General features: G+C 49.1%; 2 protein-coding genes across 5 annotated transcripts; one reads left to right on the forward strand and one right to left on the reverse strand.

Annotated features, from left to right (window-relative positions):
* Positions 1–1,642: 1,642 nt before the first annotated feature.
* Positions 1,643–8,399, forward strand: GCDH (glutaryl-CoA dehydrogenase). Its single transcript, XM_040240841.1, has 12 exons — positions 1,643–1,749; positions 1,836–1,965; positions 2,052–2,087; positions 2,376–2,519; positions 2,696–2,758; positions 3,077–3,247; positions 3,946–4,075; positions 4,161–4,377; positions 5,147–5,250; positions 5,533–5,658; positions 5,938–6,098; positions 7,856–8,399. The coding sequence occupies exons 2-12, from the start codon at positions 1,875–1,877 to the stop codon at positions 7,927–7,929; spliced, it is 1,317 nt and encodes a 438-aa protein (XP_040096775.1). The 5' UTR covers positions 1,643–1,749; positions 1,836–1,874; the 3' UTR covers positions 7,930–8,399.
* SYCE2 (synaptonemal complex central element protein 2) lies at positions 7,049–24,494 on the reverse strand. 4 transcript variants are annotated; one of them, XM_040240861.1, is made up of 5 exons: positions 24,391–24,472; positions 23,661–23,776; positions 10,535–10,745; positions 8,974–9,162; positions 7,049–7,612 (listed from the first exon to the last, which is right to left on the reverse strand). In XM_040240861.1, the coding sequence occupies exons 1-5, from the start codon at positions 24,403–24,405 to the stop codon at positions 7,565–7,567; spliced, it is 579 nt and encodes a 192-aa protein (XP_040096795.1). In that variant the 5' UTR covers positions 24,406–24,472; the 3' UTR covers positions 7,049–7,564. The 4 variants fall into 4 exon arrangements, with proteins under 4 accessions (XP_040096795.1, XP_040096798.1, XP_040096796.1 ...); XM_040240864.1 differs by having other exon boundaries at positions 7,312–7,612; positions 10,535–10,709; positions 24,391–24,465; XM_040240862.1 differs by having other exon boundaries at positions 7,312–7,612; positions 23,661–23,794; positions 24,391–24,457.
* Between the last annotated feature and the right edge of the window lie 1,286 nt (positions 24,495–25,780).

Here is a 25,780-nt window from a genome sequence, read left to right on the forward strand (position 1 = left end):
GAGTCAGACACAACTGAGCGCTTCCTTCTCCTCTCTATCCCCCTCTGCCTTTCTCTTCACTGCTGCTTTGAAAATAAAAAGATAAAATAAAAATATAATTTTATGTATTTACTTGTGGCTGTGCTGGGTTTTCATTGCTGTGGGGGCTTTTCTCCAGTTGCGGCGAGTGGGGCTCTTCTTTGTTGTGGTGTGTAGGCTTCTCATTGAGGCAGCCTCTCCTGTTGAGGAGCACGGTTTCTAGAGGGTGCTGGCTTCAGTAGTTGCTGCGTATGTGCTTGGTAGTTGTGGTTCCCTGGACTCTAGAGCACAAGCTCAATAGCTGTGGCATGTGCAGGGCCTAGCTGCTCTGCGGCATGTGGGGTCTTCCTGCATTGGCAGGTGCACTCTTTACCACTAAGGCATCAGGGAAGCCCCTGCACTTGGGCTATTTTTATCTTAAGCAAGACCATTCTGCTTTCCGGACCTCACTTTCCACAGCTGGAACATGGTCAGGTCATAGTAGGTGAGTAGCTTTCAGTCAGAGATGGTCAGGCACGATGCATCCAGATGCAAAAGCACACCACACGTATGCTCATAAAAGTGATCTAGGTAAGCATGGCCACTCACTCAGGCAGACACTCAAGCTCAGAAACACATACAACACATAGACAAAATCACACTGACACATATACATATAGACAATCCCACATGCACACACACAAATATCTAGTCACATTCTCACGAAGATAACAGCCAGAAAGAAAGCCATCAAAACAGTCATGCACATAGTACCACACAGACACGTGATTACACAGAATACTGTTACACAAGCTTACAGTTAGACAAGAAACCATAAAGTCATTCAGCCACACAGACACAGTCACAGACACACAACTGCTCATAGTCAACAGCCCCACAACGTCACAGAAACAGCTCCACTCACATACAGATACATAGTCAAACAGGCTCAGTCAACCGCACAGAATCACAAAGCATGGGAAATCACATATAGTAGGGCTTCCCAGGTGGCGCTAGTGGTAAAGAACCAACCTGCCAATGCAGGAGTCAAAGAGACCAAGGTTCGATCCCTGGGTTGAGAAGATTCCCTGGAGGAGGGCATAGCAACCCACTCCAGTATTCTTGCCTGGAGATTCCCCATGGACAAAGAAGCCTGGCGGGCTACAGTCCATAGGGTCTCACAGAGTCGGACACAACTGAAGCGACTTGGCACGCACGCACGCACATACAGTAACTTGGTTAGCAAGCTTTCTGGGACAAACTGGCAAACAGTTTGAGCTGAGATCGTCCACCTGAGCCCACCTCCTCTCACAGAACCCCATTAAAGGAGACCTCGAGATCTGCGCTCGTGATTTCTAGTACTCATTTTCTCGAGCCTCAGCTGCCTCTTTTAACTCCAGAATCTCTCTGCACTCGCCCCCTACAACTGGCCAACCAAGAGTGGGCCGAGCCCCCTCCTAGGGCCAATCAGAGCAGAAATACAGCGAGCCAATCGGATTGACCCGCTCGCCTTCCCCCCCCACGCTTACCGGTACTTCCGCTCCTTAAAGGGGGTTAAGGTATCTCCGCTAGACGCGCCGCGTTCACCTGCAAGGCTGCCGTAGCCCCTTTAAAAGGCAGAGCCGTGAAAGCGCAGGTCCTAGGACGAACCAATGACAAGCTCCATTTAGCCTCTGCCCCGCCCATCCCCCCGGAGGTCAAAAGTCTCATTCTATGGCCCTGTGGCCTGTGCAGTGAACCCGGAGGCTCCAGGTGAGGATTCGCGAGAGGGGCGAAGAGTGCAAAGGGCCAGGGCACTTGGTGGGAGCCGCTCTGCTCAGACGCCTCCAATTCTCCAGGTCGCCTGTGATTGTTCTGCTTGCCCTCTCGCTGAGCATATGGCCCTGAGAGGCGTCTACGCGCGGCTACTGAACCGCGGACCCGGCCTACAAGTCTTTCGTTCATGGAGCTCGGCGACAGCGCAGACCGGTCAGTGCTGGACCTGGGGTGGAATGGGGAGGGAGAAACTTGAGGGTCGGGAACTCGGGGTGATTTTTCCCGTCCTATGTTTGCAGAGAAAGGCGAGAAGACCCAGGGTCGATCGGCCAAGCGTAAGGACCCCTGGTTGCGCCCCTCGTCCAACAGTCCCCTCGTCCAACTGTCTGTCTGTCCCCGATGGGTTCTGTCCCAGAATCCAAGGGCTGCCCAGGCGGGGAGGCAGGGCTGTGGCCAGGGCCAGAGGCAGTGAGTTTCCCGAGAAAGACCACTTTGCCAGTCCTGTTTGCAGCCGACATTAGTTGAGGGTTGAGGGGTAGGGCTGAGGATTCTTGGAGAGAGGAAGGCGTGGTGGTCGGGTGGACAGGGCTGAGTAGAGTCCCACTCCCTCCAACCCCGCCCAGCTTCGCGGCCTGAGTTTGACTGGAGGGACCCACTGTTGCTGGAGGAGCAGCTGACAGCAGATGAGATCCTCATCAGGGATACCTTCCGCACCTACTGCCAGGAGCGCCTCATGCCCCGTATCCTGCTGGCCAATCGCAACGAAGGTGCTCAGGCAGGCGGGTGGGCGCTCTGGAGCTCCCACGGCCACCTGAACCTGCACGCTCCATCATGCACACCAGCTCTGCCTGCTCTAGCTGGGCCTTAGAGCACCTCTGGCTCTGGGCTAGTGCTCCAGAGGGCCAAGGCTGGGCCTGAAGTTGGGGCATCTATCCCTTTGCAGTTTTTCACCGGGAGATCATCTCAGAGATGGGGGAGCTCGGTATGCTGGGCCCCACCATCCAAGGTAAGGACACATTTCTCTCCATACTCTGCAGCCCTCCACTGTGTCTTAAAAAGCCCCTTTCTTTCCCTGAGCCTAGTTTCCCAGTCTGCAAAGAGAGGCTGTTATGTCTCTGTCTGAAGCAGCTGTGGGGATAAAATTAATAAACCCTCAAGCTAGAGCCAGCTTGGTGCCTTCTCCTTGGGTGCTCCTATGGGGCTCTGTCTCTTGGGCAACAGTAATCACTGGTCTCAAATGGGCAGGGCTTTGTTGCACATTATTTTATTTCTCTCCCCTCCCCCTACCCCCGGCCCATCCCCGGCCCGTGCCCCCTCCACCCAGGGTATAGCTGTGCTGGAGTCTCATCGGTGGCCTATGGGCTCCTGGCCCGAGAGCTGGAGCGAGTGGACAGCGGCTACAGGTCAGCAATGAGTGTCCAGTCTTCCCTTGTCATGCACCCTATCTATGCATATGGCAGCGAGGAGCAAAAGCAGAAGTACCTGCCCCGGCTGGGTGAGTAGCTGCCTGGGGAGCCTGGTGGACAGAAGATGGTCCCAATGATCTGAAACTCAGGGCCAGGGCTGTCCCTCAGACCTGCCTTGTGTTCTCACCCTAAGGGTATTGCCAATGGCCCCTCGGGCCCCCTGCCAGACCCTGGACCCCACCCCACATCTGATTCTCCTAGGTCTCTCTTGACTCTGCCCCTTTCTCACCACCATCATATCCCCTGTGATTTGCTTTCTCTGCTCCCCATTGCAGCCCAAAGTTTAAAGTCTTAACTTCCCAACTGGATCCACAAGACCCCACGTGGGCAGGCCTCTGCTGATCTTTCCAGCTCATCTTTGACTACTCCCTTAACTGCTCCTTTGCAGTTGGACTCACTCAGCGGCTTGGCAGCTGTACCCCTGGACTTTTGCACATCCTGGTCTCACTGCCAGGACTGCTCTTCTGCATACCTCTTCCTGCTTAACTCCTTTTCAATGCCCTTCAAGACAGTTTAGCCAACCCCTTCCCGACTCCTGTTTAGACCTTCCCCCATTATGGCATGTGACTATGACCTGGGTGAAATATCTGTTCCCCCTACCTCCTGGGAGTGCCGTGAGGACAGGGCCAGGTCTGCCTTGGCCTGGCTCAGTGGAAAGGCCTGCAGTTTTCAGTAGAGGGATTGGATGGGGGACCAGCAGCCTCATGATCTCGTCTCATGCCTGCAGCCAAGGGGGAGCTGCTGGGCTGCTTTGGGCTCACGGAGCCCAACCACGGCAGTGACCCTAGCGGCATGGAGACCAGAGCCCGCCACAACCCATCCAGCAGGAGCTACATCCTCAACGGGTCCAAGACCTGGTGAGGCGGGAGCCTGGAGTCCTCAGGCAGGTGGGCAGGGGCAGTGGGTGATGGCCAGACCCCTCACTGCCTGTCCTGCCTCCAGGATCACCAACTCGCCTGTGGCCGACTTGCTGATAGTATGGGCTCGGTGTGAGGATAGCTGCATTCGGGGCTTCCTGCTGGAGAAGGGGATGCGGGGCCTCTCAACCCCCAGGATTGAGGGCAAGTTCTCTCTGCGGGCATCATCCACAGGGATGATTATTATGGATGATGTGGAGGTGCCAGAGGAGAATGTGCTGCCCGGGGTGTCTGGTCTGGCGGTAAGCAGCAGCCACCTTGGGAACTGATATCAAGTCACCTGCTGCTTCTCTTTTCTTGGGCAGGCCCCTTGCTAGGGACCCAGCTAGGGAAGAGATACCCATGGAGCCCAAACGGTAGTGACTTGGAGAGGCTCTGCCTAGCTCACTGATGTGTGCTGAAACTGCCCCCTCTCCTTTTTAATTTTTAGCTGTGCTGAGTGTTGAGCGAGGGCTACTCTAGTTGCGGTGTGTAAGCTTCTGTAGTTGTGGTTCCCGGGTTCTAGAGCACAGGTTCAATAGTTGTGCACTGGCTTGTTGCTCTGTGGAATGTGGGATCTTCCTGGACCAGAGATCAAACCTGTGTCTCCTGCATTGGCAGGTGGATTCTTTACCACTGAGCCACAAGGGAAACCCAGAACTGCCCCATTTTGGTGGCCATCTCACTCAAGCTGGCTTGGCCTGGGACGCGTAGAGGCCTGAACGAACTTAATTCTGCTTGCACGTGCATCTTCCTGTCTCCTTATCTCAGGCCCTAGATCTGAGCCTCCCGTCCAGATCTTGGACTGGGGAGAACTATGTGAAAACCAAGAGTGAGCAGGCGAGAAGCGAAACCTATGTGCATTGTTGGCTTTGATGCCAAGGCTGTGCGTGACTTCAGCAGTCGTCCTGAGTCTCCCTGGTTTACACTGACTGCATATCAGGGGGGTCTGGGGAGGGGGCACTTAAAAGTTAGTTCTCTACAGGTTCTCTCATCTCTTGGTGGGGCTGAGGCCCTGTCTCAACCCTACAGGGTCCCTTCGGCTGCCTAAACAATGCCCGCTATGGCATCACATGGGGTGTGCTTGGAGCCGCTGAGTTCTGTTTGCACACAGCCCGGCAGTACACTCTGGACAGGTGTGTGGGGGCTACCATGACAACCCCCAGGGGTGTGGGGTGGGAGGCTCAGGCTCCATCACTTACCCCTCCACCCTTGGCACCCAGCCACTAGACCTAAGTTCCCTGCTCTGTGAACTGGCCGAAGAAGTCCTTCTGAGCAGTGAGGGGCTCAGTCAACAGCAGGGCCAGAGTGAGCTGAGTGGGGACACAGCTCACTCTGGGACAGCCTGGAAAGGCCCTGGGATGGGTCTGGGGAGTGCTCTCCACCCTGTAAGATTTGCCTTGACCTTGCCTGCATAGGATCCAGTTTGGTGTCCCACTGGCCAAGAACCAACTGATTCAGAAAAAGCTGGCGGACATGCTCACGGAGATCACATTGGGCCTTCATGCCTGCCTGCAGCTCGGCCGCTTGAAGGATCAAGACAAGTAGGGGCTCTGCGTGTGGGAAGGGGCAGGCAGCTATGACAGGACCCAGTGCCTCTTCCAGGCATGGTGGTGGTTGGGCCTGGAGAGAGAGAAGACTTTCCTGCCTGGTGGCCCCTGAGGACCCCGCCCTGCCTACCTCTCCCTCACTGGGAGCCATGTCCGCTGCTGTGACATAACCCTCCTCCCTGGCTGGCTTTGCAGGGGGTAGGGATGCCTGGGTGCCCAGAGCAGGGTCAGCTCTTTGTAACCCAGTGTTTGTGATGTCTGTGCTGTTTCCAGGGCCGCCCCGGAGATGGTCTCTTTGCTGAAGAGGAATAACTGTGGGAAGGCCCTGGACATCGCTCGCCAGGCCCGAGACATGCTGGGGGGGAATGGGATTTCTGATGAGTATCACGTGATCCGGCATGTCATGAACCTGGAGTCTGTGAACACCTATGAAGGTGGGGGCTGGATTCCTGGGGGCTGTAGGGGGGCTTCACAGTGGCCTCACATTTGGGGAAGGGGACAGCAAGGAGGGGCAGGGGCAGCAGGCTTAACTCCTGCTGTCAGCTGTCTGGCACCAGTTGGCAGCATGACGTGGGCAAGTCCCACCCTCGGTCTCGCATCTGGAGTGGCCCACAGGGACCATGGAAGTACACACTCCCAGTCCTTTCCCCGTTATGCTCGAGGAGGGATGTTCCTAAGCCTGCTTACAGCTTCCTCGGGCATCCCCAGATGGGGGCATAACGCCCAGTGGGCTGGCGAATTCAAGGAGGTGAGTGTGCAGCTACACACAGGAATCAGCACTCCATTTTATGTGAGAAAAAGAGAGAGAAACGGTAAATCAATGGCAGGCTGTGGTGTTTGCACCTGGTAACTGGTTGTGACTCCCGAGGGGCCCAGAACCCCTTGCCTCGTAGGAAGACAGACATAGAAAAAGATAATTAAAAAGAAAAAAGATGTGGGGACTTCCCTGATGGTCCCGTGGTTAGGACTTGGTGCTTCCACTGCGGTGGCTTGGGTTTAGTCCTTGGCTGGGGAACTAAGATCCCACAAGCCAAGGTGTGGCCAAAAAAAGAGGAGAGATATATAATTCTAGTGTGAGCCACACAGACTAGAGGGAGCTGTAACAAGACTCAGTCTCTGAGGGAGAAAATGGAACCATATTAAGCCTCGAGGGAGGTGTAGGAGTTCCCCGGGCAGAGACGGAAGTAGCGTCCAGTGCTGTCTGGGTGGGGCGTTTCAGACAGCAAAGGGGAGGGGGAGGGGATTCTACAGGCATGACGGACCCTGAGGACAAACTGAGGGGACCTCCAGATGGTTTCATGCAGGGGAGGGGTGGGATCAGATTTGCACTTTAGGAAGAAAAGAGAATTATTTTGCTCCATGAAAGGGAGGGCATAATCTCTGGTTTCTGCCTTGGGTGGCTAAGGAAGAATAGATGAGAACATGGAGGGCTGTAGAGTGTTCCCTTCGTGGATGTCAGGTGGGATGTGGGATGTGTGGCTTGGGGCAGTGGCTCCAGGATGAGGAGTGGCAGGGATCAGCTGGGACAGGCAATTAATTGTCTGATGTTTGCTTTCCTGTCCCTCCTGTGGGTAAGAAAGGGCCTGATCCATTTCCCGCAGAGCTCATTAGCTCTTTCCATCTTTGCAGGAAGAAAGCATGGCTGGGTTGAAAATCAAACATTTAATCAACTGTGTGGGGTTGGGGTGGGGTGAATCTGGGAGGGTACCAAAGCTGGGCCCGTAGTGGGGGCTGGACCTGCTGTGCTTTGAGGCCCAGCACAAAGAGCATTCGTTGGGTTTTGTTTGCTTGTTTTTGCCAAAGAAGCATTGCAGAACTCTGAAAAAACAATTTTCTCAGCGTGGCCCAAACGGTGGCCTTCCTTGGTGGCTGTCACTAAGAGTGACTCTCCTGGTAGCTGTCAGCATTCGCCATCTTTGTGAATCTGTTCTTCTTCCAGAGTAGTAGCCTGTGGGGGGACATGAAGATTGACTTTAAAAGGAATTTGTGGGGGATTTCCCTGGTGGGCCAGTGGTTAGGACTCTGTGCTTCCACTGCAAGGGACACAGGGAATTAAGATCCCTGGTTGGGGAACTAAGATCCCACATGCCATGTGGCACATCCAAAATAAATAAGCAAAATTAAAAAAAAATAATAAAGGGAAATCGTGAGCTGTTAAGACTGCAAACTGACTCTGCATTTATTTGTCCAGGTACTCATGACATCCACGCTCTGATCCTCGGAAGGGCTATCACAGGGATCCAGGCGTTCGTGGCCGGCAAGTGAACCCACTTCACCTGGGAGCCCAGATGGCACCAAACCCCTCTCCAGGGAGACACAGGGCTTGGAGCTTAGTTGAAAAGGTGGCAGATGGAGCCAGGTCTTCTGGTGGGAAGTGAGAGACACTGATTTTTAAATATCAAAATTTCCCTTTTGAAGTTATTCAAATGTGTTCCTTAAAGAGAAGATGGGACTTTCTGTACTGAGTGTCTCAATCCAGTTTTGACCGTGGACAGGCATGGACTCTACCTGCCTTGGAACATAAGCTCCTCGACAGGGGAGCAGGGAGAGAGGAGGAGAGTGACATGGAAGCAACTTGTGAGACCCACCAGTGTCTAAGTGAACTGCTGCATCCACATGGCAAGCATTCACTCTACACCCTCTGACCCTCCCATCTGGGGGCAAGTGCCTTATGCTGGACGCTGGAGCAGAATGAGGGGTAAAGAGAGAGAATAATAAAGAGTATGCATGTCTGACCCCACCGTGTTGGATCACATTTTCTGGTAATCAGTAACAGGAAAAAGGAACATGTGAAAGGGCTGTGAAGCACGCTGGGACCCAGCAGGGATTTCCCCAGCCCAGAAGTGATCTGGGCCATGTCAGAGTCTTGGGCTTGGCTGTTATAAATAAACCCAGGTGGGCACTGCCAGGGCTCGGGGCTGAGGGCAAAGGGGACTTTGTTCTTTTTGTCACCCACCACAGAGCTAACACACATTGTAGGAAACAGCAGTCTGGCTTCTCAGCTCAGACACACCACATAACGGGAGCACGGGGCCATGAGTAGGATGGCCAGAGCACCAGGGCCTTTGCACAGACAGTGGCTCCTGTGGGGTTTAGGGCCAGGCGATGCTAAAATCCTTGCTCTCTGTTGATATTTACTTAAAAAAAATTTTTTTTCTGGCCATACCTCATGGCATGTGGGATCTTAGTTCCCCCACCAGAGATTGAACCCATGCCCCCTGCATTGGGATCATGGAGTCTTAACCACTGGACAGCCAGGGAAGTCCCTGCTGACATTTACTTTCATCTTAGCCCCTGCAACTCTCATACCTCAGGCTGGACACACAGGTCTTTGTACACGGTCTCCACGGTGTAGCACACTTGTTTGAGCTCTGTTTCCAGGTGACTGATCTTTGCCATCTTTTGGGTAAACTCTTGGAGCTTTTCCTGGATGATCTTGTTGTGGTAATTATAAATCTGATACATCCTCTCCTCGAGCTTCTCTGTCAGGTCTGAAACCTTTGAAAGAATAAGAGGTGCTCTTAGAAAATCAAACAAGAGGCGTCACGAGACATTTGTTCTGACTGACTCTTTAAGATTTCTGCAGTTTATCTTATAAAAGTGGTAAAAACAACTCTGGTGACTGGGGGTGAAAAGGCCTATATGTTAAAATTTTCTTTTCTTTTTTTTTATGAGAAATATTTTCAACTTTATTCATCTCCAAAGAGTGATTAAAAACATGATTCAAGGGACAGTAAAAGTTTATGTCAAATAAAGTTGAAGAATGTGACTTTACATATATATCCTGCTGCTGCTGCTGCTAAGTCGCTTCAGTCGTGTCTGACTCTGTGCGACCCCATAGACGGCAGCCCATCAGGCTTCCCCGTCCCTGGGATTCTCCAGGCAAGAACAGTGGAGTGGGTTGCCATTTCCTTCTCCAATGCATGAAAGTGATATTACATATATATATTATTATATATTACATGTATAATTTATAATAATTATATAATTATGTATTTGTAATTATAAATATCATTTTATATTATATATAATTATATAATTATAAATTTTATAATTTATATATAAATATTAAATTATATATTATAATCATATATTACATATATAATTATATATTGCTTATATATATGTTAGTGTAACCTTATCCCAGATCATTTTTCTTCTTAAAAAGAAAGGTGCAAAAGTATGTACATAAGCTCAGCCAGGTTAGGAGAAAAGTTATCTAGAACAGTGGCCTCTGGGTGATGGTATCATCTGAATTTTTTTTTTTTCTTTCTGCTTTGTTATATTTTTCTCTAAATTTGCTATGTACCAGGTAGGTAGGAATGCAGCTGAGGGAGGAAGTCAGCCTGTCATTGAGAGATGATGTGTGGAATTCACAAGTTGTCTGACTTACAGGACACATTCTGAAGAAGCATCGGGGACAACTATTAATAACAGACCTGAACATAACATTCGGTTTTGTTAGATGTAACCCCCGGCCATTTCCAGGGGCTTCCACCTTCCCAAATCCTGTGGTTTCTGGAGGACAAGTGGGTGTGATAACTCAGGTTATGCCTCAGTCTCCTCCTGCCACAGCCATTAGCCCAGCATGACGGAAGGGGCTAGTCTGCGATACAGGTGAATCTTGGCTTCTCATCCTGGCTCTCTCACTCAGGCAAATGATTTCCAAACCTTACTTTACCCATCTGCAATATGGGTCCAAGCTCTTCTCTGCAGGACTGCTCTAAGGGTGAAATGAGGCACCATACACAAACTGTCTAGAACACGTGGGGAACCTAAGAGCAGCTCATCGCCTCCCCTTTATGTTTCACAGAAGGAGCACCCCCTCCCTTTCCCTGGGCTTCTGCAGTACGTGGGGAGAATCAGTCACCTTGATCTTGAGGCTGTCTCTGAAGTTGGTCATGAGGGCATGGTCCTTCTGCCTGCTCTCGTTGATGTTTTCGATCAGCTCCTGGGCCCTCTTCTTCAGGATGTCGATGCTCGAGTCGAGAGAGGAAAAGCAGGATCCTGACTTTCCTTCCAGCATCATCAGCTGGCGGTTGGCACTGGAGGTGGCGACAGAGGGGCTAGAAACCTGACTTCTGAAAGTATAGGAAACTTGAGATCAGCACCAAACTTTCCTGAGAGTGGCTGATCTGAATTAGCTCTGCGGTGGGAGAAGAACCTGCGTCTTGTGTTTCCTGTTGGTGACACTTGTTTATTTCATCCACACCCCCTCCCCTCCCCTGCCCCTGAGGGGAAGGGACAGCTTAAGAGTCTGCCTGCCAATGCAGGGGGGACACTGCTCTGAGAGGATTCCACGTTCTGTGGAGCAACTAAGTCTGTGCACCACAACTACTGAGCCTGGGCTCGAGCCCGTGCACACAACGACTGAAGCCCACGCACCCTAGAGCCTGAGCTCCGCAACAAGAGAAGCCACCATAATAAGAAGTCCTCGAACCACAGCTAGAAAGTAGCCCTCCCTCTCCACAATTAGAGAAAGCCTGTGCACAGCAACCAACACCCAGCGTAGCCAAAAATAATTTTTTAATAAAAAAATTAAAATTAAAAAAAAATACCCCCAGAAGTTTGTTCCACACTGTGTGTGCTAAGTCACTTCAGTCACATCTGACTCTTTGTGACCCATGGACTGTAGCCTGCCAGGCTCCTCTGTCCGTGGGATTCTCCAGGCAAGAATACTGGAGTAGGTTGCCATGCCCTCCTCCAGGGGATCTTCCAGGGATCCAACCCCTGTCTCTATATCTCTTGCCTTGGCAGGCAAGTTCTCTACCACTAGTGCCACTTAGGAAGTAGTACTGTACGTGTGACTATAATTATGCAATTGGACTAAATGCTTAGTTAGTGAAATGGTGAAAAAAGGTCAGCTGTCTAAAAAAGCTAAATAGAATGAACAAAGGTGAACCTAATAAAATATAACTATTAAATCAAGTGTGGGCAAACAACGATATATTAGGGCCAAGAGCATAAAAATTTAGAAGTATTTGCATACAGATTGCTTTGTCAAGGCCTGTAAGCTTTTGCTCTGCTTTAGAAAAACAAAAGTGGGGGACTTTCCTGGTGGCCCAGTGTTTAAGACTCGGTGCCCCCAATGCTTGCATTGCTGGGTTTGATCCCTGGTCAGGGAACTATTGATAGATGCCACATGCTGCAACAAAAGATCCTGAGAGCCACAACGAAGACCCGGCACAGTTAAAAGAAAAGACGGTAAAATAAATAAAAACACAAAAGTGGAAATTGTGAGTAATGCATATGAATGAGGTTTATGCAAAAAAAAAAAAAAAAGTTGTGATCTGATCAACAGATCCATTGGTGTTTTAAATTAAGATAAAATGTTTAAAGGGCTTCCCTGGTGGCCAGTAATTATCAGTTTGGCAATGCTGGGGAACACCAGTTTGATCACATATGTTGTCAAACAACTAAGCCTGAGGGCCCCAACTATTGAGCTTGTGCTCTAGAGTCCAAGAGCTGAAACTATGGAGGCCCGTGCACCCAAGAGCCGGTGCTTTGCTACAAAAGAAGCCACTGCAATGGGAAACCCACACACCACAACTAGAGAGTAGCCCCTACTCACTGCAACTAGAGAAAGGCTTCATGCAGCAATGAAGACCCACCACAGCCAAAAAATAAATAAATCTTTTTTTAAAAGAAAGATAAAGGGTTTAAGGTAAGATGCTTTTTTTTTTTTTGGCCATTTTTTAATCTGTCCTGCACCATGCTAAGCTACCCGCTTCATCTTGCTACACCTTCACAACCAGACTTTGGGGTCTGTCCCCATCATCTTTACCTCATCGCTGAGGACACAGGCTCAGCACAACTGTGTCACTTTGTCAGGATCCCTAGTCTGTGCAGAGCTGGGTGTGGCACCCAGCTGGCCTGACCCCCGGCCCGGGCCCTGCTTCCCCCGAAGTTCTCATTTTCCTCCTCACCTTGAGGTGCTTCCAGCTCTGAGTAGCTGAGACTCAGAGGTGCCAACACAGCAGCTCTTCCACATACCAGTTCACACACAACCATAAAGCCATGAGTGCAAGCCAGACACAGCTACTGAGAAAAACACATCTTCATTTTTGGATGCTTCCTCCATACAAATATTTTTCTTGGCTTTTCTCCAACTGCTTGAGCTCTTTCTTCTGGCTCAGGATATAACCACAGGGAAACTTGAGTGCATGACAGCCAGGGTGGCCAGGCTCTCATTGACACAGAAGTCCTCAGGCCTGAGACCCTGGCTGTGTCCTGGTTCTCGGGTTCTCCTTACCAGATGAGTTTTTTGCCCTTGGGCCTTTGCACTTGCTCTCTGGAAGTGAGACCTAGCCTAGGCTACTACCTCTTTTGTTTTTAAATTTTACTTATTTTATTTTTGGCTGTGCTGGGTCTTTGCTGCTGCATGTAGACTTTCTCTAGTTGCAGTGAGCAGGGGCTACTCTCTAGTTGTGGTGTGTGGGTTTCCCATTGTGGTGGCTTCTCTTATTGCAGAGCACAAGCTCTAGGCACTTGGGCTTCAACACTTGCGGTTCATGGGCTCAGTAATTGTGGCACATGGGCTGAGTTGTTCCCTGACACATGGGATCTTCCGGGACCAGGGATTGAACCCGTGTCCCCTGCATTGGCAGGTGTATTCTTAACCAGTGAGGTACCAGGGAAGCCCCTGATGCCTCTTTTGAAGCGCCGCCTATGACCCCCTGCCTACCTCTACCACTGTGCGCTTGTCCCTGATGCCGCTCTTATCTCCCCATTTATCTCTGCGTTCCCAGCACCCAGCACATTTTGAGTCCTCTGCTGTTAACAAACGAATGAATGAAGGACACTGATATAGTCCTCCCTATTCTAGCTTTACACAAAGCGTGCAAGTTCATCTGCCTGCAGAGCCAGATGCTCGTGTTCAGAGCATCTGTCACAGATGCTCTGTGTTCTGTCACACAAGAGAAGGTGTGCCTCTGATCAAGGCAGATATTTTATAGCAAAACCTTACTGATAGAAAACAAAGACCAACTAAAGGCTCCCTGGGCATTCCTGTAAAAAAAGGTTTTGCTGTCCTCTTGACCTGCCTTTCATGGGAAGAATAATAAAAGTGCATTGAATAAATGAATGAGTGATTAGGAAGGGCGTTCATTACCATCCACGCTCCCTTGTTTCCCCACACTTACCCCCAACCCACACCTCTCCTCTGAGCTCCCAGTAAGGTACCTGACTACCCCCAGGCCCTCTGCACTTGGCTGTCCCAGAGGCATTTCAAACTCCTCTAAATTTGCACACCAACTCAAAGTTGTCCACCCTCCTCCTGTCATTGAAGAACACCAAAAGTCACCTGGTACCCAAGCCAGAAACTTGGCAGCCACCCTGGAGCCTGGCTTCTCTGTCCTTCCAAATCCCCTCACAAATTCAGACTTCTCTGGTGGTCAGGTGGTTAAGAATCTGCCAATGCAGGGGACACGAATTCGACCCCTGGTTCTGGAAGATCTCACACACCGTGGGGCGAGTAAGCTCCTGCGCCTCGACTACGGAAGCCCACGTACCTGAAGAGCCCGTGATCCACAAGAGAAGCCAGAGCGCCACATGAACAGTAGCCCTTGCTCACTGCAACTAGAGAGAGCCTGCACGCAGCACTGAAGACCCAGTGCAGCCATAATAAAATAAAGAAAATTTCTTAAAAACAAAAAGATTAAAAAAAAAACCAAACCCAACAGAAACAAATCCCATCACAAAATCAGACTAGCCTGGTGCTCCAGTGCCTAAGAATCTGCCTGCCAATGCAGGGACAAGGGTTTGATCCCTGGTTCAGGAAGATCCCTCCTGCCCTGGGGTAACAAAGCCCCAGGGCCACAACTACTAAGTCCGCTCACCTAGAGCCCATGCTCCAACACAAGAGAAGGCCAAGCACCACATGAAGAGAAGCCTCTGCTCTCCACAACTAGAGAAAGCCTATGTGAAGCAACAAAGACCCAGCACAACCTAAAATGAACTAAGTTGAAAAGAATCCTGTCACAAAATCCTTTCATTTTCATCTCCCAATTTCTCCCAAATCTATCATCTCTTCCCCACCAACCATTCGCAACCCCATACCTACTGTTCCCACCTGGGTCTTAGGGCCCTTTGAATCACAATCAGACATCCCATTTCTGCTCCACAGCCTTCAAGACCCCCCCACCAGCTGCAGGATCAAGTAAATTCCCTAGTACAGCACACAAGGCTTTCCAGGGCTGTTGAAAGGCCTCCATCTTCCCTTTTCACCCTCCACTCCCAGCAATTTGGAACCTTCCACAATTTCACCAAATCCATTAGCCTTTGCCTGAAATGACTTTTCTTTTCTGTCAACTTCATGAGACAGCATTCAGAGCACCCCTACCTCACCATCGCTTACTAATCACAACACTGCCAGTCTGTACGCTGGATTCCCTCCCTCCAGGCGCCCTACGCACTCTGGGCAGAGGGTGCATTGTATTCATTCCAGAGGCATCACCACTGTTCCCCGAACACATAAATGAAAGAATTACCATCTGAGATGGATGTAACATTCTTGCTCTTAAGCCACTTTGTACCCACAGTTGCTTTGTTGTCCCCACTGTATAAGGGCTCTGAAATTAAAATCTATGAGAGAACCAGGTGTTTCTTTTTTGTGTCATTGCTCACAACCTGCTTGAGCTGCTAAGTGTTCAAAGTCGCTCCTTTCTCAGGCTCAAGGGATGGAGCTGGAACGGTCTCCGTGGCAGTTACACAAATGGTGAAAAATCACTTGAAATCGGCTCATTCAAATTTCGTGGTGGGACAAAGGCCTGCATCAGATGTCTGCAGAGAGCATCTTGATTTTCCCCAACCTCCCCTTTGGGGTTTTATTCCTTTCCATTTCATTTTTCTTAATACTCAGCAGCTGCATATTAATCAGGATGCTAATGAATCATAGGCTTCCCTGGGCCTGCATTCACCAATTAACTTTAATAAACAAAACACACCGTGTCCTCTCCACTGGCTTCCCTGGTTCTCAGGCCTGCTTCTGTTGCCCAACCCTGGATGGAGGCCAGGGACTGGAAGTGGGCCCAACAGAGCAGGCTGCCTGTGCTCAGGGTGGGGCAGTGGGGGGCTGGGGTGGGGGGTGTGAATACATCCCTATGCTCATCTATGATGGTCTGTCCCAAGGAGTCCCTAATTCAGCTTCGAGGATTAGGACCTAGTTTCCGAGCAGGGCCCAGGCTGGCAGGAGGCCCAGGAACAGTGGAGGAAATGGGTCTAAGCAAAGAGACCATCTGTTCGCTCCAGGTAAAGCTGTGATTGGCAGGCGTGAGAGCCAGAGCCCCCCGCTGGTGGGGGCCCTCCCTCCGAGGGCCTCTAACAGATACACAAGTAAACAATTCGCCAGCCACTTACGACCACCGCAGGCGGTGGTCCCAGGAGGGGAGGCGAGCTAATCAAACATTCAAGGAAGAACACAACAGCATCTCTGGCGCCTGGGCAAAATGATGTTTTGCTGAAGTACAGCCAGGAAAGGGGAAGGTTTGAATTGAAGCTGCAGAGCCCACTCCTTTCACCCTCTGCTCATCTCCGTGAAATGTGTTCACATTTTAATCATGTCACTGACAGTCTGCTGAGGGATCTGTTAACTGGCCCTTGCGTTGGTTCTAATCCATGTTTCTCGACCCAAAGCTCTTTTAGAACTCCTCAAAGTCTCTCAATCATTTGCAATTGTCTGTGTCTCCTCACCACTTAGATCACCGTCTAAACATACTATTTGCAGGAAGGTGTTATCAAACAAACTACTTTAGTTCTCTTTTTTTCTGGTCTCCAATAAATAGCACACACTTGGAAACGATTCCACCCTGTGCTCTGTTTTACAACTGAGGCCCCTGGGAGGCAAGAGGAAGCTGGCTTTCTGCCTGCAGTCCTCAGCGGCCCTGTCCTGAGCCTCCTTCTATTCCCAGGTGAGCTCCTTCACAGAAAATGACTCCCACAGCGCCATCTCTCTGGCCCCTGGCCCCATCCATCCTGAGCACTCTGACCGACTGCTCAGTCAGAAAGTCCAACCTTGTCCTGGACTTATTCATGAGTATGTCTCTCAGTTTAGTTCAGTCGCTCAGTCATGTCCAACTCTGTGACCCTACGGACTGCAGCATGCCAGGCTTGCCTGTCCATCATCAACTCCCGAAGCTTGCTCAAACTCATGTCCATAGAGTCAGTGATGCCATCCAACCATCTCATCCTCTGTCCCCTTCTCCTCCAGCTTTCATTCTTTCCCAGCATCAGGGTCTTTTCAAATGAGTCAGTTCTTCACATCAGGTGGTCAAAGTATTGGAGTTTCACCTTTAGCATCTAGCATCAGTCCTTCCAATGAATATTCAGGACTGATCTCCTTTAGGATGGAATGGTTGGATCTCCTTGCAGTCCAAGGAACTCTCAAGAGTCTTCTCCAACACCATAGTTCAAAAGCATCAATTCTTTGGCGCTCAGGTTTCTTTATAGTTCAACTCTCACATCCAGACATGACTACTGGAAAAACCATTAACTTTGACTAAATGGACCTTTGTTGGCAAAGTAATGTTAATATCTCTGCTTTTGAATATGCTATCCAGGTTGGTCATAGCTTTTCTTCCAAGGAGCAAGTGTCTTAATTTCATGGCTGCAGTCACCATCTGCAGTGATCTTGGAGCCCAAAAAGATAATGTCTCTCACTGTTTCCATTGATTCTCCATCTATTTATCATGAACTGATGGGACTGGATGCCAAGACCTTAGTTTTCTGAATGTTGAGTTTTAAACCAACTTTTTGACTCTCCTCTCTCACTTTCATCAAGAGGCTCTTTAGTTCTTTGCTTTCTGCCACAAGGGTGGTGTCATCTGCATATCTGAGGTTATTGATATTTCTCCTGGCAATCTTGATTCCAAGATTGTGTATGTCTCTGGCCACCTCGAACGCAGCAAGGGCAGAATGTAACTCATGCCTCTGCCAGTTAGAAACCAAACCATCTCGAGCCAGAAAGCGGGCAGCCCCTTCTGTGCTGGTAAGCATTTAGCAACTGGCTCTCTAGGGGTGGAGGAGGTGGTGGCAGGGGAAACCTTGATTTGTAGTATTTGTCAATTTCCATAGTGCACAGACTCCCACTATAGCCAATTTCAAACTACCAACATGAAGTCGCTAAATGCCAGGTTGGGAAGAGATGTATAGAACTGGCTCCCGCTGGTAGGAGCCAGCTCCAGGCTCTAGCACACCTCTAGCACACCGCAGCTGGGAGACCTCGTCAGCTCATCCTTTTTCTCATGCCTCAATAAATAAATGCCCCCCTGCATCTTCTCTCCATCTGCCCTGCTAGATATCCTGCAGAAGCCTCCCACCTATCTCCCAGATCCACTCCCACCCCTTACCACCCATTCTTCACAGAACAGCTGGTGTCTTTTTATAACAGGAACCTGAGCATGTCACTTCTCTGATTTCAGCCGTTCCTCGCCTTGGTATCTACCTAACAGAAGCAAAAACTTGTACACGGATGTTCACAGCAGCCTTATTCACAAGAACCAAAGAGCAGAAACAATCTAAATTTCCAACAGCTGCTGAATGGATAAATAAAACGTGGTACATCCATAGTTTAGAATATTATTCAGCTATATAGAGGAATGAAGTTCTGATACATGTTACAACATGGATGAACCCTGAAGACATTATGCTCAGTGGAAGAAGCCAGTCACAAAGGATCACACAATTGTATGATTTCATTTATATGAAATATCCAGCAGAGGCAAAGTGTAGAGAGGGAAAGTAGAATTGTTGCCAGGGACTAGGAAGGATGTGGGCTTGCCAGGTGGCACTAGTGGTAAAGAACCTACCTGCCAATACAGGAGACATAAGAGATGCAGGCTCAATCCATGTTTCAGGAAGATCTCTTGGAGGAGAACGTGGCAACCCACTCCAGTATAATTGCCTGGAGAATCCCATGGACAGAGGAGCCTGATGGGCTATAGTCCATGGGGTCTCAAAGAGTCAGACATGACTGAATGAGCACACACATGCATGATTACAGAGAATACGTTTTCCCAGCAACTTGACCTCTTTCATGTCGGTGCTCGTTCAATACATGCCTTTCTTATCAGATGGAAGCACTGAGAATGTATGAGCCTGTCTGTCCAGTGTAACCAGGGTATCACTACCACCAATCACGAAGCCTGACACACTGGCCTTCCCTGCCCCTGCCTCAGACTTTCAGCTCCCTCTGCTTGGACTGTTTGGGCCTCTGGACGCCTCCTGGCTGGCTCCTCCTTATGTGACCTCCTTAGAGATCAACTATTCCAAACTCCGTCACTCTAGTTGCTCCTTCTCGGTTTTGTTTCTTTACAGCACTTGCCACCAATTGAAATGACGTTAAAAAAATTATCTTATCTTTTAGAAAATTCAGTTCAGTTGCTCAGTCATGTCCGACTGTTTGCAACCTCATGGACTGCAGCACGCCAGGCTTCCCTGTCCATCACCAACTGCTGGAGCTTGCTCAAACTCATGTTCATAGAGTCGGTGATGCCATCCAACCATCTCATCCTCTGTCATCCCCTTCTCCTCTTGCCTTCAATCTTTCCCAACATCAGGGTCTTTTCCAATGAGTCAGTTCTTCACATCAGCTGGCCAAAGTACTGGAGCTTCAGCTTCAGCATCAGTCCTTCCAATGAATATTCAGGGTTGATTTCCTTTAGGACTGACTAGTTTGATCTCCTTTCTGTCCACGGGACTCTCAAGAGTCTTCTCCAGCACCACAGTTTGAAAGCATCTATTCTTCGGTGCTCAGCCTTCTTTGTGGTCCAACTCTCATATCCATACATGACTACAGGAAAAACCATAGCTTGACTACATGAATCTTTGTCAACAAGGTGATGTCTCTTTTTAATATGCTGTCTAGGTTGGTCATAGCTTTTCTTCTTTTAATATGCTGTCTAGGTTGGTCATGACTGTTATAAAGTCAGCTTGGCAATAGACCCAGCATGGTCAACACAATATTGAAGAAGAATGAAATTAGGAGGACTGATGCTACTTGATGTGATACCAGTGAAAGAATATAAAATAAGCCAGTGGGACAGAATAGAGCCCAGAAATAGACCCACACACATGTAGTCGACTTATCTTTGACAAAGGAACGAAGAAAATTCAGTGGAGAGAGGAGAATCTTTTCAACAAATGTAGCTGTAACAATTAGACATCCACATGCAAAAAAAGTGAAGTTAGACACAGATCTTGCACATTTCACAAAAATTTTCTCAAAATAGATATCACAGCCCTAAATGTAAAACTATGGCAGAAAGTGAAGAAGAACTAAAGAGTCTCTTGATGAAAGTGAAAGAGGAGAGTGAAAAAGTTGACTTAAAACTCAACATTCAGGAAACTAAGATCATGGCATCTGGTCCCATCACTTCATGACAAATAGGGAAACAATGGAAACAGTGACAGACTTTATTTTGGGGGGCTCCAAAATCACTGTAGATGGTGACCGCAGCCATGAAAGTAAGACACTTGCTCCTTGGAAGAAAAGCTATGACCAACCTAGACAGCATATTCAAAAGCAGACACATTACTTTGCCAACAAATGTCCATCTAGTCAAAGTTATGGTTTTTCCAGTAGTCATGTATGGATGTGAGAGTTGGGCTATAAAGAAAGCTGAGCGCTGAAGAATTGATGCTTTTGAACTGTGGTGTTGGAGAAGACTCTTGAGAGTTCCTTGGACTGCAAGGAGATCCAACCATTCCATCCTAAAGGAGATCAGTCCTGATTATTCATTGGAAGGACTGATGCTGAAGCTGAAACTCCAATACTTTGGCCACCTGATGCAAAGAACTGACTCATTTGAAAAGACCCTGATGCTGGGAAAGATGGAAGGCGGGAGGAGAAGGGGACGACAGAGGATGAGATGGTTGGATGGCATCACTGACTCTATGGACATGAGTTTGAGCAAACTCCGGGAGTTGGTGATGGACAGGGAAGCCTGGCGTGCTGCAAGAGTCGGACACGACTAAGTGACTGAACTGAACTGAAATGTAAAACACAAAGCTATAAAACTCCTAGAAGACATCATAGGGGAAAATATAAGTGGCTTTGGGGTTGGTGGTGACTTCTTAGATACAATATCAAAAGAAAGAACTGGTAAATTGGACTTCATTAAAATTTAAACCTTCTACTCTATAAAAGACACCATTAAGAGAATGAAAAGACCCGTCACAGACTGGGGCAAATCTTTACAGAACACAAACCTGGCGCTTCCCTGGTGGCTCAGTGGTAAAGAATTGCCTGCCGGTGTAGGAGACATAGGTTTGATCCCTGGTCTGAGAAGATTCCACATGCCTTGGGGCAACTAAGCCTGTACACCACAACTACTGAGCCCACATGCTGCAACTACTGAAGTCTGCGTGCCCTCAAGCCCATGCTCCACAACAAGAGAAGTCACCACAATGAGAAGCCTGGTCACCACAACTAGAGAAAAGCCCGCATAGCAAAGAAGACCCAGTATAGCCTAAATAAATAAATAAAATTATTTTTTAAAGACAAAAAAAAGCCTAAAAAAAAAAACCCCTGCAAATCTGATAAAGGCCTGACATCCAAAATATTCAAAGAACTCATGAAACTCAGCAAAAAAAAAAAAAAAAGAAAAAAAAATCCAAATTAAAAGAAAGAAAAGAAACATCCAATTTAAAAAACAGTCAAAGATCTGGACACCATACCCAAAGATGTGCAGATGTCAAATAAACATATGGAAAGATGTTTAACTACATACTTCATAGTGAAGTTTCAAATCAACATAACAATGATACCACCATTGCCTGTTAGAATGAGGGAAACCTAAAACACTGACAACACCAAATGCTGGTGAGGATGTAGAACAGGAACACTCATTCATTGAAAAAAGGAATGCAGAATGGTTCAGCCACTTTGGAAGACATTTTGGCAAAACTAAAAATACTCTTACTGTATGATCTAGCAATTGTGCTCCTTGGTATTTACCCAAAGGCGTTGAAAATTTACATCTACACAAAACTTGCACACGAACGGTTACTGTAACTATATAAACAACTAAATTGATAAAACTTGGAAGCATAATTGCTGAAACTTAAAAGCAACCCAGATGTCCTTCAATAGGTGAAAGGAAGTCAGCTCCAAGAGAGCAGGAATTCTGATTTGTTCACTATTGTATCCTCAGCATCTAAAACAGGGTTTGGGTAAAGGAGACCCTTGATAAATATCTGGTGAATAAATGTGCAAGACAAGAATGTCTTTTTAAAGTAATCTGTAACACTATTCTTTCTCTTGCTCCAACATCACAATTTCTGTTAGTTTTATCTTCTTAAATCTATCCAAAATTTGACTACTTCTCATCACCTCCATGGATCTACCCTAGGTCAAGTCACAGTCATTTTGCACCTAAATTATTCCAGTTGCCTTATCACTGGCCTCCCTGCTTTCAATCCAGCCTGCGACAACAGACTATGATGGTTTAGTCACTAAGTCATGTCCAACTCTTGTGACCCCATGGACTGTAGCCTGCCAGGTTCCTCTATCCATGGGATTCTCCAAGCAAAAATACTGTACTGGGTTGCCATTTCCTTCTCCAGGGGATCTTCCTGACCCAGGAATTGAACCCCAGGCCCCAGGTCTACATGGACTGCAGGCAGACTCTTTACCATTGAGCTACAGGGAAGTCCAATGGACTATATTTCTAAAAAGGACCAGACAGGAACACTTTTCCACTTTGCAGGCCATATGGTCTGGGTTGCTTCTGGAGAAGCAGCCCTGTCCTAATAAAACTTTATTAACAATAATCCTGGAACTTCCCTGGTGGTCCAGTGGTTAAGACTCCATGCTTCCATTGTAGGGGGCACAGGTCCCATCCCTGGTGAGGGAACTAAGATCCCACATGTCACAGCCCATTCCCCCCTGCCAAAAAAAAAGCGCCTCACCCTGCAGTAGTCAATTCCTATCACTCCTCTAATTCCACTTCTTTTCATGGGTAACTATCACCCAAAGTTCTATCACCTCTCTAACTGTATCTACTATTTCCCTCTTACCCATGCTTGCTCCAGCACAGTCCTCCCTTGGGGCCTTTGCAGCTGCTGTTTCTTGGCTTGGAATGTAGTCCTCCCTACCCTCATGGTTCTCTTATCATCTCCTCCATGAAGCCTTCCCTGACCCTCTGATCTAAACTGGCTACTCTCCCTATTTTTCCCCCAGTACACTCAGCATCCCCTGACTACCATATATTCTTGAGTTTATAGACGATTTCTCCTAGAATGTCAGCTCAATGCTATTGATACCATGCAGGGCCCTGTGGGGCTCCTGGGCTTAAGACCTTTCTGTGGCCCCCCCGTTTCTTTGATTACGGGAAACAACATTCACTCAGACTCCATGCTTCCCTTAGTTCCAATGGGCTGATTCAAACAGTTGTTACGGAAAGGAAGGGATGGGAGATCTTGGAGAAACAGTCAAAAGTAGCCTTGGGGCAAAGTCCTATTTCCCCACCAGGAGATATACACAGTATCTTTGAGCTATTTCTGCAGATACTGACACCCCTTCCAGGTGGGAGAATGATTAATGTAGGCTGCCCACAAACAGGTAGACCCTAGACCAGCTGGACTTGAAGGTTGATGCTGACTCCTTCCCTCGCCATCAACCCCTCAGAACAATGAAAGCCTGTGATTACATTGATCCTTATCACCTACCCTGACCACAAACCCTGTCTATAAGACCTTTCCCAAAGAGGGGGGCAGAGTTCTTGAGGTGCTAATCTACTGTGTTCCCTCTTTGTCTGGCAAAGAAATAAAGCCACTCTTTCTCCTCCATAACTCTATTTCTGTTCAGCATCAGTGCACAGAGAGCCAAGATTTTGGAATCACTGTGTCTCCAGTGTTTCCATCCCAGGCACATGGGAGATTGTGGATGAGTATGTGCAACAAATGCACCAAGAGCAGACACTGGAAGGGTCTGGAGGAAGAAAAGGGTAAATGAGGGACTCAGGGTCTGTTTGGGTCCGATGGACCGGGTTCTTCCTCACCTAGCTGGCCCTTGACAAGCCTCCTCATCGCGGGTCTCCTCACCCTGCTGCTGTTCCTGGTTCTCTCCCAGCAGCTGTGGCTCCTGGTCCTTGAACTCTACGTGGGGCATGTCCACCTGTGAGCACAGCTAGCGCTTGAGAGGTCAAAGGAGGGAGGGAGGGAAGGCAGGAAGTGGTCAAGTCCCCCTCTTCCCTCCCCTTCAACCCTGAGCACCTCTGTGTGCTGCTGCAGCATGTTGCGGACCTGCAGGAGAGACGGGCAGGGCTGGGATGGGCACCACGAGGACGGGGGCGTGGACTGGGGGGACCCTGTGCCTGGACAGGAGGAGTGAGGTGGGGAGACCTGGAGGGGACGGGGTGAGGCCTGGGTCTCCAGCTGGGGTGCTAGGGTGCCTGGGCTCCTAATTGGTGTGTGAGTCGGCTCGAGTCCTTCGAGGAGAGAGAAGTAGGTCAAAAAGAAGAGAAACGGGTGCGGTGCGTGGGTGTCTGAGTCTTTCTCTACCCTACTCCTGCCCACGCGCCATGGGTGGAAGTAGGTCCTTCTGGCCAGGGCTGTCAGTTAGTCAGAGCCCCGGAGGTCAGTCAGGAAATCGGGGCCCAGCCGGGCGAGGAGCGGCCTGGATGGCAGGAGACAAGCGGCCGGTCTCGGGTTCGTCGGGGAAGCCCAAGATCGCTGCCGTTCCCTGCCCGTCAGCCCGTCGCCCGCGCGAAGGAAACAAGTGCAGCGTACTCCCTGTCGCTCCATTTCGTCTTTTCCCGCCTTCTTGTTCGTGCCCTCTGCGCACACGCTGGCTCCGCCCCCGGAACGCTCCGCCCCCACGCATGCATAGCGGCGCGAACTTGCGCGCGCAGCGCGGCAGGGGCGGCCGTTAAGTGTCGGTTGGGCTGTCCAGGCGCTGCGCGCGCAGCCTGCACAGCCGGGAGGAGCCGGTGGTTTCTGTGCTCGCGTGTGCGCATGTGTGAGGAGGCACCAGGGCACAAGGTGAGCGGCGGAATACCTTGTACTGTGTGTTCATTCTTATGTTTCAGTTCATTTTTCATCTGCCCAGCCCAAAGAAATCTTGCCAATAAAAAATTCTGACTTTTGCTGTCATTTGATAACGACCTGCTGCCCTTACTGAAAGAAGCTGAGGTAATTACCACCTTGAATCAGTAATCAGCCCTCCAAAACCAGAAGCTCCTTGAAATGGCGTCGCTGGTCCTTACCCTTGAGCCCATACCCTTCAATGATAATAGTAATAACATTGAATAGTGACAACAGTAGTCATTATTGGCACACGAGGAGAAAATATTTAAGAACTTGTATCCAGTATCTACAAAGACCTCTTGGAACTCAGTAAGGCAGAAAAAATAAAGGGGGCGGCGGGAGGGAGACAGATGATTCGAAACGGTGTGTGCAAAGGCCCGGAGTTCTGAGCAAGCTCAGTGTGTTTGAGCAGCAGTCGGGTCTGATGGGGAGAGCAGGGATTGGCGAAAGCAGTGGGTGAAGGATAGAGTTTGGTAGGGGGATGGGCTGAGTCAAGGTCAAGGTTTGGGACTTTGTCCTGATTGGAGAGGAGATGGGTGTTTCTTATGCTTTGTATCATATATGCTTCACCCTCACTTTTTACATGGCTTCTACCCCTCATTTCAGTGTTTATGTCAGTGTCCACGAGGGGCAGACAGCTGGAATCACCCCCCCCACACACACACACACACAAGCTCAGCCCTTCTGTTCAGGGCTCTGTCCCTGGCCACACACAATAGAGCACACCCCTTTTACACCTATGTTCTGGAGAGCCTGAGGGGTTTGAATCTGGGCTGTCTCTTACCAATAACAGGGGTGATCATTAAACTGCCACTCACTCACAAAACTCATCTTTGTCTACTACCAAGGTGATAAAATCTAAAACATGAGACTGTTTTAAGGGTTTCAGGGGTAAACATCTGGAACACATTCAGAGTTTAGTGAACAGTAGCTAACATTAGTATCTTGTAGCAGAGCTAGCTACAAGATGTTACATCTTCCTGTAGCATCAGATCTGAAGATTCCAGTATTATCTACGGAGAAAAATCTCAGGCTTAACTTCTAAACATGCACACACATGTGCACGCAAACACAAGGACCAAATCAAGACAAA

Source organism: Oryx dammah, unplaced genomic scaffold (assembly GCF_014754425.2).
Source record: "Oryx dammah isolate SB20612 unplaced genomic scaffold, SCBI_Odam_1.1 HiC_scaffold_5, whole genome shotgun sequence".
Classification (NCBI taxonomy): Eukaryota; Metazoa; Chordata; class Mammalia; order Artiodactyla; family Bovidae; genus Oryx; species Oryx dammah.